General features: G+C 40.8%; 1 protein-coding gene across 1 annotated transcript in view; it reads left to right on the top strand.

Annotated features, from left to right (window-relative positions):
- Nucleotides 1–18283, top strand: part of cdk14 (cyclin dependent kinase 14) — a 223986-nt gene that overhangs the window by 86424 nt on the left and 119279 nt on the right. The window contains exons 6-7 of the mRNA XM_083990071.1: nt 2905–2999; nt 4704–4766. Of these exons, the coding sequence (XP_083846197.1) occupies nt 2905–2999; nt 4704–4766 (158 nt within the window). The remainder of the gene's footprint in view (nt 1–2904; nt 3000–4703; nt 4767–18283) is intronic.

Genomic DNA, 18283 nt, shown 5'->3' with positions numbered 1-18283 from the left:
TTGGATAAAGCTTGTAGGATACAAGGAAGTATACAAGACGTTTTCTCCTCGGCTTACAGCAGAGCAGAGTGACTGACAGACCCGTGTTTCAGACCAAACACTCTATGTGATTGCTGTCGGAAGATACAACTATTTAAGACTTATATTAACACAAACATTCCGCTTACTTCTGCTTTAAAGTCAGAGGTTGGAAGATGATCACATACCGTCGTAGTTCCGACCATAAACGGCGATTCTCCGGCGTTATTCTTATGACTCGCCACGAAAACCGAAAGTAAGGAAACGCTGGTTGGCTCGACCAGCATTTCCACCACCACTAATAATAACAAAATAACCATAGAGACAAAACAATATATTTATTGAAAATGGGCCCATTAACAAGTGTGGGTAACGTAGATTCATCCACATTAATATGAGACTTTTTTATTGTCGCAGAATTTTTCGTTCTGCCGTTGGAGAAACTCCTTGTTGTCCCTTTAAATCTAATTGCTTTTTATGTTTCAGCTGTTTTTAACTCTACTAAATATTTGTATGATTGTATTTTATATTTCAAGTATAAGAAACGTATACTGCATATAGATGATAGATGATAAGATCATTCTGTGTTTGATCTGTGTATGATCCAGGTCTGATGAAGACACAGAGAGTCCAGACTCTCCCTGAGAGCAGATCAGAAAAGCACTTTGAAATTGAACTAATTCTGCAATTAGTGAGCAGGAAGCTCCCAGCACAGATATGTGAGCTGCATTACAGAGTAACATATCCACAGTAGAGGAGAGCGTATGGATGTGTCCATGCTTAATAAAACTACACACACTCATTCATGCTCATTACCACAGGTACAGTGTGTGTGTGTGTGTGTGAGACACCTGACTGCAGCAGTAACCTCCTGCTCACTGTGAGGAGTCCTGCCTTTCATCTCCTTATCTCACTCTTAAAGCACTCACTCAAGATGAATGTATTTATGAGGCTCCGTCACTCCACCCCCCCGCCCCCACCCCCACCCACCCTTGGAAAATACCTTGGTGTTTACTAATTAATAACACTGGCAGCCTCCTGAAAACCCCATTAATGTCTTCATAAAATTGCTCTCTTCCTAATGAAAACTGCAGTACAGAATTCTGCAGCAGTTTGTCTCTGTAATTGTTGTTTCCTGCTTTAGCATAATCTAAAATCTTCAATATTAATGTAATGTGACATTTAAAGGTCCAGTGTGTAATACTTGGTGAGGTTTATTGGCAAAATCTGAATATACTACCCATGAATATGTTTGTGTGTGTATATTTAAGCAACATATCACGACAGGCCGTGGTATATGCTCATTATACCACGGCTAAGGGGCGAAAATATATATAAAATAAAATGTGTTTGGTTTCCAAAGCCCTATAATCAGTGGTGTGCACGGGGGGGGGGGGCACATATGTGCTTTTCCTTTTCGCCCCTGCCCTTCAAAAAGTCTGTGCACGCCACCGCTTATAATTATTCTTTTACATACAGTACAAGGGTCTTGCTCTAGACAGTGTCGCCATCTTGCGCCGCCATGTTTGTAGTGCAGAACGGAACGGGAAATCCAGCCAACCAGAGAGCTCGTTTCAAGAGTTTCGCATTTGTAAATGCAAAACTTCCTAAACACTGGACCTTTAAAAGAAACAATGAAATATGGACAAAACCCATTTTGACATCTATTACTAATTAACTTATTGAGTGCCATTGACGTTTATGTACGTCAATCAAAATCCAACGCTTGAGTGCCAATGACGTACATATACATCAAATGCTGTTTTCTGCGGCTGGTAAATGGGGACGCTGACGCGCACAAGTAATTTTGGGACTTCTGGGATGTGTAGAACGAAGAAGACTGTAGATCAGAGCAAAAAGTGAAGAAGAAGAAGAAGAAGAAGGGGGGTGGGTAGGAGAGGGTGAGGGGGCAGCAACTGCAGGAGAAGGAGGAGAGCAGGCATCACTCTGCAGAGTAGGACTCCTACTTGTTGTATTTTAGGTTTTTTTTTTTTTGTACAATGAAAAAACATGTGAAATGAAATGTTCAGATGTCTTACATGTTTTTGAAGCTAAATTTAAAACGGATAAATCACTGTTTTTCTTGAGAGTCTCCCTTTCACAAAAATGCATTTTTCAAAAAGTGGTCTTTTTGGTGCAACCAGGCTCTATTCAACTTAAGATAAATCAAGAATGGAACAAGGTACAAACAAATGGTTTTTCCCCTAGTTCAATAGAGAGTCTCCTCTTTCCTTTGAACTGTTTGGTGTTTTCAGAGTCATAGTACAAAATATTCTCTGGGTCTTGAAATATTACTCAAAATGCCCCAAAACGCTGACACATGGCACTGACCATTTTATAAAAGGGCTGGCACTCAATGAGTTAAAATGTTCTTGTCTTGATAGAAAATATTTTTGATCCTCAGATGGAATGTTTAGTTGTTATTCTTAATATCCATCCACTGTAAACCACAGTCCACTATGTAGCATACATGGTATGTGTGTATTAGTTGTACAGTCCTCCCTGCAGCTCACATCACATCACATCTGACAGTCATAGTGTGTGTGTGTGTGTGTGTGTGTGTGCTGATCACACCCTCCCTCCTCAGTAACACCCTGTAAGCTCTGCTAATGAAGTAATAAGCGAGCTGATCATCTTCCCAGGATGTCATCTCTCTGCTCTACTTCTTAACAATGTGTTTCATCATGAACATGTTGACAAAGGAGTGTGAGAAGTTGCAGCAGGAAATCCAGCCTGTATTTTCTCTGTCTGTTCTGATGTTCTTTTAATCCCCCTGTATGTGGTGGGGCTTGTGGAGCGCCTGCGTTGAATTCTAATGATGCAGATAATGAAGGCGTAGATCACAGTGCTGTGTTCTCTGACTCTGTCCCTGTTGTGTGTCTGCAGCGTCTCTTCTCAAAGGCCTGAAGCACGCCAACATCGTGCTCCTCCATGACATCATCCACACCAAGGAAACCCTGACTCTGGTCTTTGAATATGTGGTGAGTCTGCACACTGTGCTGCACGCAGATCTGGAGCCGGGGTGGGCGGAGCAGAGCGCTCCAGAACTAGGCTGAATCTGTTCTTACAGTTTTTGTAAGATGTTCAATACTTTCAACACTTTAAAGGGATAGTTCACCCAAAATTGAAATTTCACTCATTTTCTCCTCCCCCTCATGTGGACTAAGGGCTGGGAGAAGTTTCAGAGTCCTCCGTGGCTTCTCTGAGTTACAGGGGGTCTCGGCGTAGCAGTGCATGTCCGTATAACGGTTGCAAATGGATACCAACTGTCTTCGTAACTAAAAGACACACCAAAAACATCCAAATACCTCCATGCTGCTCGTATGTAATGTCCGTCTTGTATTGAAGCCCCGAAATGCGAAATTGTCCCGAAAAAAATGAAATAAGTCTATATTTCAAGCTTGTTTTGTAGCGGAAGCTTCTCGAAGCTCCTCTTCCTGGTTCGTCAAATTTGGACGAACCAGGAAGAGGACCTTCCGCTACAAACAAGCTTGAATAGACTTATTGATTTCGGGACAATTTCGCATTTCGGGGCTTCAATACAAGACAGACATTACATACGAGCAGCATGGAGGTATTTGGATGTTTTTTGGTGTGTCTTTTTGTTACGAAGACAGTTGGTATCCATTTGCAACCATTATATGGACATGCACTGCTACGCCGAGACCCCCTGTAACTCAGAGAAGCCACAGAGGACTCTGAAACTTCTCCCAGCCCTTAGTCCACATGAGGGTGAGTAGATAATGAGTGAAATTTCAATTTTGGGTGAACTATCCCTTTAAAGAGCAGCTCAAGACTAGTCCACACTGCACAGCGCTGTAGAAGGACTTCCATGTTTTCCTTCTGAGGAAGAGGCCTGAAGGACTTCATCAACAACACTGTCAACACTTAATATTAGAAGATCCAGATCCCTGACCGGTGGAGACCCCACCAGCTCCCCTGTGTTCACTCTGCATATTTATCAGCTCCTTCTGATGCTCACATTTATATTCAGGTCAATCTCTGATGCTGAAGTGCTGAGGGAGGCCAGATCTCTGCTCCAGCACCAGCTGACTCAGCTTTCCATCAATAATGCATTTAATGAGATGGTGTGATGCCCCCTGTTGGTGGCTATATTACATGTCAAAGATCCAGCTTTCAAAGGAGACGTACTTGTTTTAAAATGCTCACACAAGCCCTGCCAACATGTTGTGGACCGCTGGTTTGATGTTGATGTAGTCTGTGCTGTTTTACATACAGAAGACTTTTCACACCAGGAAAAAGCCTCCTATTTTCTGTCTCTTAAAGCCGATGAGGACCGAGGGGAAGAAGGTGAAATACAGAGACAAAGAGCTGAGGGGAAGAGACTGCGAAATGTTCTAGGGAGATGTAGAGGAGAGCATCAAAACACAGAGAGTGAAACAGGGTCAGAGAGCAGGTTTGAAGTGTGGATCATGAATATCAGTGTTGTTTCAGAGTGTTGCTCTGCATGCCACTCTCAAATAAACCAGTTTCATCTTGTTGACATCAGGGAAGATCAGCACTTTCCTCCTGTCTGCAGAGAGCAGCTGATTGGTCCAGTTATTGACAGAGTCCCCTCACACATCCTGCAGCACCATAACACCAGGATAAATGCTGTTTGATTTCCCATAACTTGTTCTCAGTGGACTGTGTTAACATTGTGCTTCTTTTCCTTCCTTCTGCAGCACACCGACCTGTGCCAGTACATGGACAAACACCCTGGAGGACTCCATCCAGACAACGTCAAGGTACAGACTCACTAGCCATGCTGCTTTCAGGCTCATGATATTCTCAATGTGTCTCTACCTGGCTTTATTATCTACAGATGCAGCCCAGACACAGAAACTAAAGGTGCCACTTTTATGTAATGTTGCTGGAATGAGATATGAGAAAAAAAAACAAACTAAAACATGAGATTGTGAATGTGTAGGTCATGTGATGTGATGCAGCCATGAGGCGACAGACCAGCGTTTCATAAGTGTGTCACACGGCCGGCGTGTCCGCTCCAATCCATTAACATGGATGAAATCCCTGGTATTCTACAGTCACGATGCACACGCAACTCATCCAGCCTGTTCCTGGCCTCGCAGCAGGGGGCAGCAACCAATCACAGTGCTGGGTTCAGTCCGCCAAATGTCAGGTGGGGATGAGTGACAAATGTCAATCTACAGAAAACAACAGAGAAACAACTAACAACTCCTCCACAGAGGTCAATGGGCTGTGGTGGACGTTGAGCTGTAAGAGCTGTCAGACACACACAGGCTAGCTACCTCGCATTTCAGAACCTCACTGAAAGTTACTAGGAAAAGTGTGTGTGTGTGTGTGTGTGTGTGTGTGTGTGTGTGTGTGTGTGTGTGTGTGTGTGTGTGTGTGTGTGTGTGTGTGTGTGCGGACATACAGTATTGGGCATTTAAAGGGATAGTTCACCCAAAATTGAAATTGTACTCATTATCTACTCACCCTCATGTGGACTAAGGGCTGGGAGAATCAAAAAAGTTCATTTTATTTCTCATTAATGTACACTCAGCACCTCATCTTGACAGAAAAAAACAGAAATGTAGAAATGTTTGCAAATTTATTAAAAAAGAAAAACTGAAATATCACAAAGTAACCCTTTGCTGTGACACTCATCGCATGCTGTCCATTTCTTCTGATCCTCCTTGAGATGGTTCTACTCCTTCATTGGAGGTTACAAAAGAATTTCTGCAGCACTCAAGGTTCCTAAGAGTCCTCCGTGGCTTCTCTGAGTTACAGGGGGTCTTGGCGTAGCAGTGCATGTCCATATAACGGTTGCAAATGGATACCAACTGTCTTCGTGACAAAAAGACACACCAGAAAACATCCAAATACCTCCATGCTGCTCGTATGTAATGTCTGTCTTGTATTGAAGCCCCGAAAATGCGAAATTGTCCCGAAAAAAATTAAATAAGTCTATATTAGGGTCTGTCCTCTTCCCAGTTTGTCCAAATTTGACGAACCGGGAAGAGGAGCTTCGAGAAGCTTCCGCTACAAAACAAGCTTGAAATATAGACTTATTTCATTTTTTTCGGAACAATTTCGCATTTCGGGAAATTAGAAGGTGAAGATGTATATTTTGGGGCTGTAACTCAGAGCTGAATGAAAGAGGCAGGACTGTCAGCCAACACCATGGAGGTATGGACAGTGGTGTTAATGAGCATCACTAATCTAATCTACCTATATGTCTTCAGGAGTTAGTTTAGTCTTAGTTTATTATGAAAAAGGACTGTTTCACTAAAGAACATTATGAAACCGATAGGGCTGGGACGATATGCTTTTCTCCCGATTCGATTCTTCTATGATTTTTTGGATGGCGATTCGATTTAAATTGCGTTTCTACGATATTGCCGATTCTCTCAATTTTTAGTCTGCATTTTTAACATCTGCACACAAATACTGTAGGAGCCTATAAATTAACATACTCTATTATAAAGTGAGCTTAAACCCTTTTCAAAACCTGTACTCTTTGTATGTAAAAAAGGCGAACAAATGCACATTGCACAATATTTTAAAAAATTAAAAAAATAAAATAAAAAAAACAATTTTTGAAAAAAATGTATCCATTTAAAAATCGTCAAAAAAGATATTGTGATATTTATGTGAATCGATTTTTTTCTCCCACCCCTAGAAAGCGATATGAGAGCTTACTTACTGTAGCTGATGCTGTGTTCAGACATTGGAGCAAGTGGAGCTGTCGGGGCCGACGTAGTGTCAGAGTTAGAGAGTGTTACTCTACTGGTAAGACTGATGAACAGGCGGGGAGAGGCAGTGATGGAGTGAATGAGGCCGTGTGTTGGTGTTGGAGGTGTCTGTATGATCTGTTATGCAGGAAGTTGCTGTAGCAGTTGAGGCTACATGTGTTTTCTAACATCTTACCTTTTTGCCACTGAGGATTTACACTAAGTAATATGTGTTTTTCCTGCTGCCTGACAGCAGCCTAATTGTGATTCACATGAATAATTGAGGATTATTCAGAGCGAGCAGGGTGAGGTGTTGCTTGGCTCCTGCAGACTTTGCTACTTGTTAGTTGTGATTTATAATGTGACTTCAGGGCCTGTGGCTTTGTTCCTGCTGCACTGAGCTACTCTACATTAACACAGTGGTTGTGTTAATCCATCAAACTGACTCTGGCATTTCTAGTTTACTATGTAGTTATCTCTGTCTGAGCTCAGTGGCCATTGGCCAATAGAACGTAATGTTACAGCTGCTACTGTATACTTAACGGGATAGTTCTTGTATTGAAGCCCCGACATGAGAAATTGTTCCGCCGGTCAGTGCAAATCACACGAGATTTGCATGGACACAGGAAGAGCAGTGAACTGAGACACTGGGAGCTTCCGCTACAAACAAGCTTAAAATATAGACTTATTTAATTTTTTTCGGAACAATTTCTCATGTCGGGGCTTCAATACAAGAGGGACATTACAGACGAGCAGTATGGAGGTATTTGGATGTTTTTTGGTGTGTCTTTTTGGATGAAGAAAGTTGGTATCCATTGACAACCATTATATGGACAAATACTGCTGCACGGACCCCCCCGTAACTCAGAGAAGGAACAGAGGATTCTGAAAATTCTCACAGCTCTTAGTTGACATGTAGCCTTGTAAACCAGCCTCTCGCGGAAGTGCATTTCATTTCATTCCGAGGGAGAGTCTGGCCTCATCCCCATTTTAAGCGTTTGGACTGAAACCCTCAGAAGGCCGAGCCAATCAGCGTCGCCCGCTGTGATTGCCACAGCACGTTGGCCAATCAGGGACCGACTGGTGCAAAGCCCCGTCACTACACCAACTTGCTGATTGGCTGAATGGGGTTGTCTGTCAACGCTACTACCAAAGATATTAAACCGTCTTTGCTACTACTCCCGCCCAGCTCCCGCCCACCCCAACGCTTAGAGGGGGGATGAGGCCAGACTCTCCCGAGAAATGAAAGGAAATGCATTTCTGCGAGAGGCTGGTTAACGAGGCTAGTTGACATGAGGGTGAGTAGATAATGAGTGAAATTTGAATTTTGGGTGAACTATCCCTTTAAAGGATTGTGAAAAAGCCGTCACTATCGTAGTGTTATGAAACAATTCTGGTATTTAATCGTATAGAAATCACAACTTACAATCTTAAAAAATATCATCAGAACAGACACAGTATGCATTATGTGTTCTTTGTTTCAAATGTGTTTATGTTATGATGTTGTTGGAAGGCAGGTTGACTCACCATGCAGGCAGAGGCAGCATCCTGCAGTGTCAACCAGTGTGATATGTGATAACAGTAGTTGTTGGTCTGTAGGAAAATACAGACTTGTCTTTGCTTTGTCACTTTTTTTTAAATATTCATTCAATCTAGAGTCTAATGTTCTTTCTTTGAAAGAGTCTGTCTGGGTAGAAGTATTGTTTCTAGTGCTTATCGGACCAGGGTCTTAGTCCAGGTTTGATAAGACTGTCACTGTAGCACAGTTCGTCTGAGGGGAATATACCTTTGTCTTTAAGAATAAGTCACCATTCTGAAGAAAATGAGGTTTAGTTTCTGTAGGAGAAGGGCTGGAGGAATCTGCTTTATGGTTCAGGAGATGTGCTGTGTGCTGTGGAGCATGAAGCTCTGTGTGGTAAAAGCAGATTATCTGTTGGGTAGGGCTTATTCTCAGGGGGATATCCTGTAGGTTACTTTCAAACAACTGGAAAGGAGACCGTGTCTTAAAGGGACAACGAGGAGTTTTGGAAAGCAAAGTGTTCTCATACTACATTTACCATGAGCCTCCGCGCGCACAGTGAAATTCTTGGACCGGCGCAAGACCGACGTCTTGCCAAGAATGTTTTCATTCATCAACAATGAAAGTCAGAGGTTGGAAGACGATCACATACCGTCGTAGTTCCAACCATAAACGGTGATTCGGCGGCGTTATTCTCATGACTCGCCACGAAACCGAAAGTAAGGAAACACTGGTCGGCTCGACCAGCATTTCCACCACCACTAATAATAACAAAATAACGATAGAGACAAAACAATATATTTATCTAAAATGGAGCCATTAACAAGTGGTAACGTAGATTCATCCACATTAATATGAGACTTTTTTATAACCAAATAGAAACTCCTCGTTGTCCCTTTAAATCTCCTCTATTTCCTGACTGTTCTGAGTGATTCCTCTGGTTTCTCTTCTCTTGATTGATTTAGTTTTTACATCTAAACATTGGAGGATAAATGCAGATCTTTGTCAGGATGTTATTTGGTAGAAATGTGATGCTTTGTGATTGATTCTAGGTGAAGTCTGTGGAGTTGTTCGCATAGTTTTCTGTCAGTGCTTTTTATTTCGTTTTCTAAATTACTTTTTACTCATGTGGGAAGAACAAAAATAATTTTCCTTTTATTAGTCATTCCATCTGTTTCCAGAGAAGTGTTGGAGAGAACATTTGGAAACTCTTTCATTTCTAAAATGGAATTCCAGTCCTATCTGATTAAGCTCAACAGAGTATTGGAGTATTACAGCTCCACGTGCTGCTGAATGTAATAGATGATTGTATCTTAAGGGGGAGTGAATATAGATAAATGATCCCAAATTATGAGTGGGTTCAATTAGGTGTGGAGCGTATGTGGAGTGAAAGAAGTGGATGTGTGAATGATTAATGCTGGGGAGAGAAGTCGGAGTGTTGAGGCCTGCAGCTATGACCAGCACCACAGTCATCAGTGTTCTCTTTATTACATTCATTCTGCAGTTACCTGGGATGATCTTTCTGTGGAGAAGTTGAAATCACCTCTGGTTACGGTGACTGACTTTGAACTGTGCTTTGTTATTGTGAGGAAAGTGTGTGTTAGAATGAAGAGTCGGCTGTATTTCTTACACAGTCTATTTTCCTCCTATTCTGAATATAGATGTTTGTTGATATTAAGAAAGAGTTCACATTATTATCAGAATAATAACTCTATGTGGATGACTGGTGCTACCCTCTACCATCTCACACATACAACATGTATTTGAAACACTCAAATGTCATCAGAGCAACTGTGTGCGTGTGTGTGTCTCAGATTTCAGGACAAGTTTTGTGTTGCTTAGTTTTCATTATCCCATGCCATTATGGTTGTTTGATTTAAAGGGACAACGAGGAGTTTGTATTTGGTTATAAAAAATGTCTCATATTAATGAGACTCTCATTTTTATTTTTATTTTTTAAGGTTGCCTTTTATCATCAGGCAGAGGGACTGGTGATGAAAATTAGCTTTTGTTTTTTACAATGTTTTATTAATGTACATTGTCCCTTGTCAATAAATTGAACTGAAACTGAATGTGGATGAATCTACGTTACCAACACTTGTTAATGGCTCCATTTTCTATAAATATATTGTTTTGTCTTTATCTTTATTTTGTTATTATTATTAGTGGTGGAAATGCTCCTCGTTGTCCCTTTAAAATATGAAATAATCTCACTAGTTTTTATTCTGTGTTAAATCCATCTGAATTGCATTTTTTTTTGCACATTTTCATTCTTTTTTTGTGAGCAAGTGAGCAAGAGTTCAGTAATTACTTTTTACTAATTGCTTTTATTTCTGGGAACCCTCCTGTTGATTTACAATTAGGCAAAATATCAGTTCTCATTTGTATAAACAATTAAAAAGGGAAATTACAAGATAATGTCACACAAACATACATTTTATATCGCACAAAACCATTAAATATCATCAGATATTCAACACATGAATATTCACTGTATAATTAAATCCTTCATTCATCTTCATATGACGTATAGACTATAAATAAAACATCAGATGGTCTGTGGTATGACAGCACATGCTCTGAGACAATGAACTGTAACATTAGTTGTTGATGTGAACATGAGCAGCATCCACTGTCAGTCACTCAACCGTCCTCCTATTTACTAATCAGCAACATAAAAGCTGTTAGTGGCTCTGCTGGTTCTGGATCATATTAACACTCTCTGTTAATACGATTATTGGTCAAGTAACAGAGAGCTGTGTGTGTGTGTGTGAGTGTGTGTGATGATCCAGATAACCCAGAGTAGAATCTAATGGAAGAGTCTCATCGTGCAGTGCTGTTAACTTCCTCACCCGTATGCACTCGACTGCAGTTTGTTAGCAGCGGCGCTCTAATTGAACACGAGTGAGTATGACCTCATCCAGATCGCTGCTCAAGTGCTCTTCTTATTAGATGATGTGCATTCAGCTGAAGGGCCCTGGCCGGGTGACATCTCCATAGATCAATGGGAACCTGACACCCACAGACCCCGTCTATGAGCCAGAGAACAGCCGGCGTTCGCTCTCACAATCACATTACAAGGGAAGCTCCTGGTAGCACTTTGGTCGTCAGGGTCAGTATGAAGGATCCAGCCTGGATCTGACAGATGGTGATGGAGAGAGCTGATAGTCAGACAAATAACCAAATCATTTACACTATGCAGACAGGGACAGAAACTCTCTGTCATCAGACCAGCGCGGCTTCACACTGTCATCTGGTAAAACAACGACACACTAGCATCTTGGATGAAGTTATTCCAACCACATGCTGTTAAAGCAGTGATGTTTCAATTAGTTGTTTGTAGCAAGTTTGGTTTGTTTAAAGGGATAGTTCAACATTTTGGCAAATTGGCCCGTTGCCATAACCCCTATAGTCATAGCAGTAGGTTCGTTACCTTTAATTGTCGGTGTAAGCTATTTTTAGAACGTCAGAGCAGAGCAGCAGGCTGCTCAGGGCTATGCTATGGAGGCTAAGGGAATTTCTTGGTTTCCCTCATCAAACTCATCAAATACACAACCCAACAACTCCAAAATGCTGTCGTGGACAAGTTGTGAGCTGCACAATCACCACGCTATTAGATAATAACGGAACATTACGAGACAGAGTTGTTTAAGAGGTAAATTCATGCAAAACCGCTGAAGAGCGCTGCGTTCAGGGACAGTTTTTCAGCAAGCAGACTCTGTATTTACCCTGTATTTACCTCGAAAACGGCTCCGTTTCGTAACGTTCCATTATTATCTCATAGCGTGGTGAATGTACAGCTCACAACTTGTTGGATTGTGTATTTGATGAGTTTGATGAGGGAAACCAAGTAATCCCATCCATAGCGTAGCTCTGAGAAGCTCACGGCTCTGCTCAGCCATTCTAAAAATAGCTTGCACCAACAATTAAAGGTAACTAACCTACTGCTATGACTATAGGGATTATGGCAATGGGCCAATTTGCCAAAATGTTGAACTATCCCTTTAATCATGTTCAGCGCCACATTATGTAATAAAGTTGCATTATGTAATAATGGAATACATTTTCACCACATGATGTAATAACGCCGCATTTTGTAATAATCTGCCACATTTTGTAATAAAATTCTTCAACGCCATAGGTAATAAACTTTGCCGCATTTTGTAATAAGCTGTTAGATAATGCATTACAAAACCACATGAACTTCACATGTGATTCACATGTGATTCACATGTGAAACATTTTGCACATGTGATCACATGTTACCACATGTGGAAAATGGGTTTACATGGGAATTCACATGTGATTCACATAAAATTGGGCCAAAACCACATGTGTCCCATGTGCAAACAACATGATTCCCATGTGCAAAATTTTTCACACATGAAAAATCACATGTGAAGTTTATATGGTTTTTTTTATTGCAAAATGTGAGTTTTTTTTATTTTTTATATAGAAAATGTAATAATTTGGTTCACTACTGTATGTAACAACTTATTACAAAATGTATTCCAATTATTACAATATGTACAAAGTTACATATTGCTTTCAAGAATTTTATTACGAAATGTGTCAGATTTTACAACATGCTGCGTTATTACATCATGAGGTGAAAATGTATTACATTATTACAAAATGCGGCATTATTACGTAACGTGGCGCTACAAAGTATGTTAAGGTTAAATCCCAGAGCAGGGGTGCAAAGAAGAAACCTAAAAGCAGCAGAGAGAAAACATGGAGAGTTCTGCTGGCCCTCAGTGACTTTCATCCATGTTTTCATTTTCATTTTAAACAAGTTATTACATTGAAAATCAGTTTCCTGCTTGTGATTCCTGAGTGTGTTTCCCAGTGGATAAACCTGACACGTCTGCTAATGAAAGAAAAGTTTTTAGTAGTGTAGTTTTGTCTGTCAGCACTTTTGTGTTGCCACCAGTGGAGCTGTGGACTATTGATCTTGCTTTGTTCTGTCCCAGATTAGTCAGTCTTCACTCCTCCCAGCTTGTTAGCTCGTCTCCCATATTAACATCACATTGGAACCAATGTGTTTGTTTTTCTTCTATGCTCTGTACTTTGTGTTTTTCTTTGTTTTTGTCCTCAGTGAGACCACCACACATGAACCCCAGCCTGCTGCTGTCACTTTGATACGTTGCTTCATGCTTTGCTGTTCACTGAGTATCAGACAAAGGCTCCAGACTCCACTACATTGAACACAGAGCCAATCTAATCCAAACATTTTTACACAGTGCTTATCTTGATAGAGAGGCCTGTTAGCTGTGGGATGGTGGCAGTGAGTATTTCATCATTAGAAGAATGGCAGTGTGTTTATTGGTGCGCTGATGAAACAGCAGGCAGCAGGCAGCAGGGTCACCCCAGAGGTGATAGATCACGTTAATGGCTGATTTAACTGGGACCGTGCTGCTTATTTTTCTTGCCGTTACGAGCTAATAATGCATTATGATTACAGAGACACACACACACACACACACACACACTGCAACAACACAACACAGACGCTCTCACTACAGATTCTACACATTGTGTTTCTCTCTTCAGTGAGCTTTACATTCACATCAGACAGGCCCAGTGAACGGATACAACTCATAGAAGGTCGTGTCTGCTGAATGCAGGAGTGTTTGAGTTTAACAGCGTTCTTTATTCTGGAGATTCTCCATCAGTTGGCTGGACATTAAATCCCCCCAGTGAAGTAAAAACACTGAGATGCTGCACTGAAAAAAAGTACAAGAAGTCAAAAGTACAACAGTATACTTAAGAACTGTGGGAGAGGAGCCAAGTCCCAGAGCGCATTGCAGCAGGAAACATCCAATCGTTGTAGCTTAAAATTATTTTAGTCAGCTAAGGACTAATGATGAAGTCGAGTTCAACATTAATGGGAAACTTCACTAATTTTCAAATGTAGATTGGTCATTAAAGAGGGCTGTTTCCTCTCCATAGCAGCAGTCAGTCATGTTCATCATAATGATTAGGGTTAGGGTTTCTCAGAGAACTGCACATATACAGCTCTGGAAAAAATGAAGAGACCACTCCCAAAATGATCAGTTTCTCTGGGTTTACTGGTTTGTTCAAATTTTTTGTTTTGTTTTATTCTATCAACTGCCGACAACATTTCTCCCAAAATTGAAAAAAAAAACATTGTCATTTAGAGCTTTATTGGCTAATGACTAAACTAGTCTAAACAACAAAAATATCGTCTTACTCAAAGTCTTTTCAGACCTTGAATAATAATAATAATGATGCAAAGAAAACATGTTCATATTTATTCCTAAACAACACAGCAAGAATATTTTAACTCAGGAAGAGTTTATAAATCAGTTTTTGTGGGATAATGTTGATGTTTAATCCCAGCAGTGGTTTTTATAATCTTCCTATAAAACCAGATGTGGTTCAGGTGACGACCTCATCGGTGTCTCATTAAGTAGAATGAGTTGCGTTTGTGTTGATATTTTAAAAAGAAAAGAGAAGAATGACTGTCATACATGTAGAGATGTTTTAAACAAACATTTGTGAAAGTGCTCTCTTATTTTTTTCCCGAAATGAGAGACCACTTTCACAAAATGTTTCTTAAAAGCATCTCTACATGTACGACAGTCATTCTTCTCTTTTCCAGAGTTCAAATATTCTTGCTGTGTTTTTGTGGAATAAATATGAACATGTTTTCTTTGCATTATTAATATTATTCAAGGTCTGAAAAGACTTGATATTTTTGTTATTTAGACTAGTTTAGTCATTAGCCAATAAAGCTCTAAATGGCAATATTGCAAATGGCAATTTTGGTAGAAATGTTGTCGGTAATTGATAGAATAAAACAAAACAAAAAAATTGAATTTTACTCAAACACATACCTATAAATAGTAAAACCAGAGAAACTGGAGCTGTATATGTTTCAGATCTTTATCAGTGATGGATTTCATCAACTATAGGGTCCACATTTGTAAAGTTAGTGAACTGAATGAGGCTAGTTCCCATATTTCTGCTGTGGGCGACACAGTGGTACAGTGATTAACACTGTGGCCTCACAGCGAGGAGCTGAGCTGGTTGGCTGCAGCTCCACCTGCAGGTGCAGGTTGGCACCGCCTCAGTCAGCCTGCTGCTCTGAGACTGACCAGCCCTGTGGCTGACTCAGGGATAAAGCCACTCAACTCTGTGGCAGATGCAGATGAAATAGAAGAAATGGGTGTATGTTGTTTAACATGGTTCTCGGTGCAGCTCTGTGGTCTTCCCTTTGTCTCGGACACTTTGCGGTGTCTGTATTTTCCAGTTCACTCCTCACGCTGTGACAGGGTTTCTCTCAATACATTCAACCAGATGGACATCCCACAGTCACTTATTATAGTTGAGTGAGTTTGTCTGGGAAGCAGATGTCCGACGTGTCACCAGGCCAAATGTCCACCACTGACCATGCTAAGTCTGTCTGACTGGTGCAAACCTCCGTTTAGAAATGTAAAGTGTTGATCTGGCCAATTTTAGACAGGGCATATGAAACCCAGTGGAAAAATACACTTTTATCTCTATTACTATTATTATTGTGAGAACTGTCAGTGAGCAGCACCTCACTTCACTTTTCCATCGTATTAGAATGCAAATGGCTCTGAGACGTTTCCATCTGAAGCCAGACAGACAAAGAAAAAGGCTGATGTTTGAATTAAAGAGCTTACTGAGGAGAAGAAAAGAGCCTTTTTCCTTTTCACCGTGAAGTTGCACTTCTTACAGCGCCGGGGCTTTTCAGAGGTATGTTTGATATACATGAGTAAACACACATTTCCCATGCTAATTTCCTGCACGGCAGTTCATCTCTCACCCGCTGAGAGGGGGAATAGTGAACCGTTGACCCGGTGACTCCAGATGCCAGACAGGGCCCGTCCCTGATTGGACTCCACAGCACTTCAATCGGCTTAATTGGCCGAGACGGTGTTGTCAGTGAGACGAGAGAGAAATGAGAGAGGAATTCTGGAGCTGGAGTTAAAGTGAATGCAGCATCATATTCGCTTCATTATTTGTTGATTGACACGTCGAGGAGAAACCAAACAAAACAAGTAGAATGCGGCTGTGACTGCGGGCGCGTTTTAGGATTCTGTTGTTGAAGCTTGTTCCAGCAGCCGCAGACACAGTCTGTGGAGAGTGCATAATATTAAAAACTGAATTTGTTTAGTGGTTGCAGTTTGGGTTCATGGGCTGCAGGCAGGTTTGAGGGACTGTGTTTGATTTCAGCAGTAAAATAATTGGCTGTAAAAATGCAAATTTAAATGCATTTTAATCTTTATTCATCTGACTCGTCAGCAAAAAGTGCATCGATGCATTTTCATGAGTGTTTGTATGAATGAATTTGCTGTTTTTGTATTTGTCAGTGAGGGCATCTAGACTCAACTATTGTTCTTACTTTAAATGTTCTGTAGGTTTTTCATGTGAAACACTGAACTGCAGTTTCATATCATTAATTATCTACTTATTGTTATTCATAGGCTGAGAGGATTTTGCATAAGGTGTCAGCAAATGTGATAACATGAGCGGGATGCACACTAGATGAGAAATAGGGAAGTAATTTGAGCAAAGGTAGAGTGACAGAATGGATCTTGTTGGTTCCCATTTAAAAGTAAAAGAGCCAATCACAGTCACATCGAGGTTCACTGAGAAAGGTGACGCTGCTTCAGTCCCAGCTGATGGAGACTGTAGATTCAGAAAATCCTTATTGTCATTGCAAGTACAATGGAATTGAGGTAGAAGTCTATCACTCCATAATGATACACAAAAAATATAATAGTATAAATACTAAAAAATAAGGTAATATTGGTATTCATGATATTAGTAGCAGTTTAGTAACACTGTTTTCGCTCCAAATTAAATTATAATAGCAGTAATCACAGTTCATTTATTTAAAAAAATCTTATATTTCTTGTTTACATACACATCCAACAGACCCAATGTTACATTATCATTAATTTCATGGCTCTGATCAGTTGAAATTGACTCTGTTTCTACCTCTAGTTTGGTCTCCACCAGCTTCCATTAACTTCTTAAGATGTCGGTTTCTCTCCTGTCTTGCAGTTTATGATCAATATTTATTTTCTTTGTCACCAGTTCCACTGATCATCCATAGCTGCATTTATCACCTGTTTCCACTCTAGTCTAGACTGGTGATATTTCTCCTGACTATTCACTTCGCTGCAGGGAAGAGGAGGAGTGCTTCCAAGTCCAATACACTGATCCTCACCTCCATTACAGCAAATACAGTACACTTATTTCACTAAATGTATCACTATTACTAAAGCAGACAGATGAAAAACTAAACACAAGACACACCGTGCAGAAGGAGCAGGAGAGGTGTCCAACGGTGACCAACTTACTGAGTCAGACATGAAGACCTGCCTCTGTTCTGCTCTGATGTGTTGTAGGAGGAGAGTGTGAGTTGTGTAAGAGACAGAAACAAAGATGTTGTGTCTCCTCTGACTGCCTCTGTGGGGGTGATAATGTTACAGCAGACCCAGCTCCACTCACCTAATCTTGTTGTGGGACTGCTGGCCCTCCATGTGTTGTTGGTAGTTTGACTCTAACCTCTGCTGCAGCTCAGCAGCCTGATGTCCCCTCCACGTGGAGCCATGCTGCATTAAACACAGGACTGGTCTCAGGTGGATGTGGTACAATGTATACATAAGATCAAATACACTTCAACTTTAAAGGGATAGTCCAACATTTTGGAAAATTGGCCCATTGCCATAATCCCTATAGTCATAGCAGTAGGTTCGTTACCTTTATTTGTCGGTGCAAGCTATTTTTAGAACGGCGGAGCAGAGCCGTGAGCTGCTCAGAGCTACGCTACGGAGGCTCATGGGATTTTTTGGAGGTAGAGGTAAATACAGAGACTGCTTGATGAAAAACTGTCCCTGAAAGCAATGTGCATCAGCGGTTTTGCATGTATTTCCCTCTAAAACAACTCTGTCTGGTAACGTTGTGTTATTATTGTGTTACGTTATGGATTGTGTATTTGATGAGTTTGATGAGGGACACCAAGAAATCCCATGAGCCTCCGTAGTGT

This window comes from Trachurus trachurus (assembly GCF_905171665.1).
Source record: "Trachurus trachurus genome assembly, chromosome: 16".
In the NCBI taxonomy this organism is placed as follows: Eukaryota; Metazoa; Chordata; class Actinopteri; order Carangiformes; family Carangidae; genus Trachurus; species Trachurus trachurus.
The sequence above is the reverse complement of the archived record's forward strand: the minus strand, read 5'-3'. Positions and strand labels throughout refer to the sequence as shown.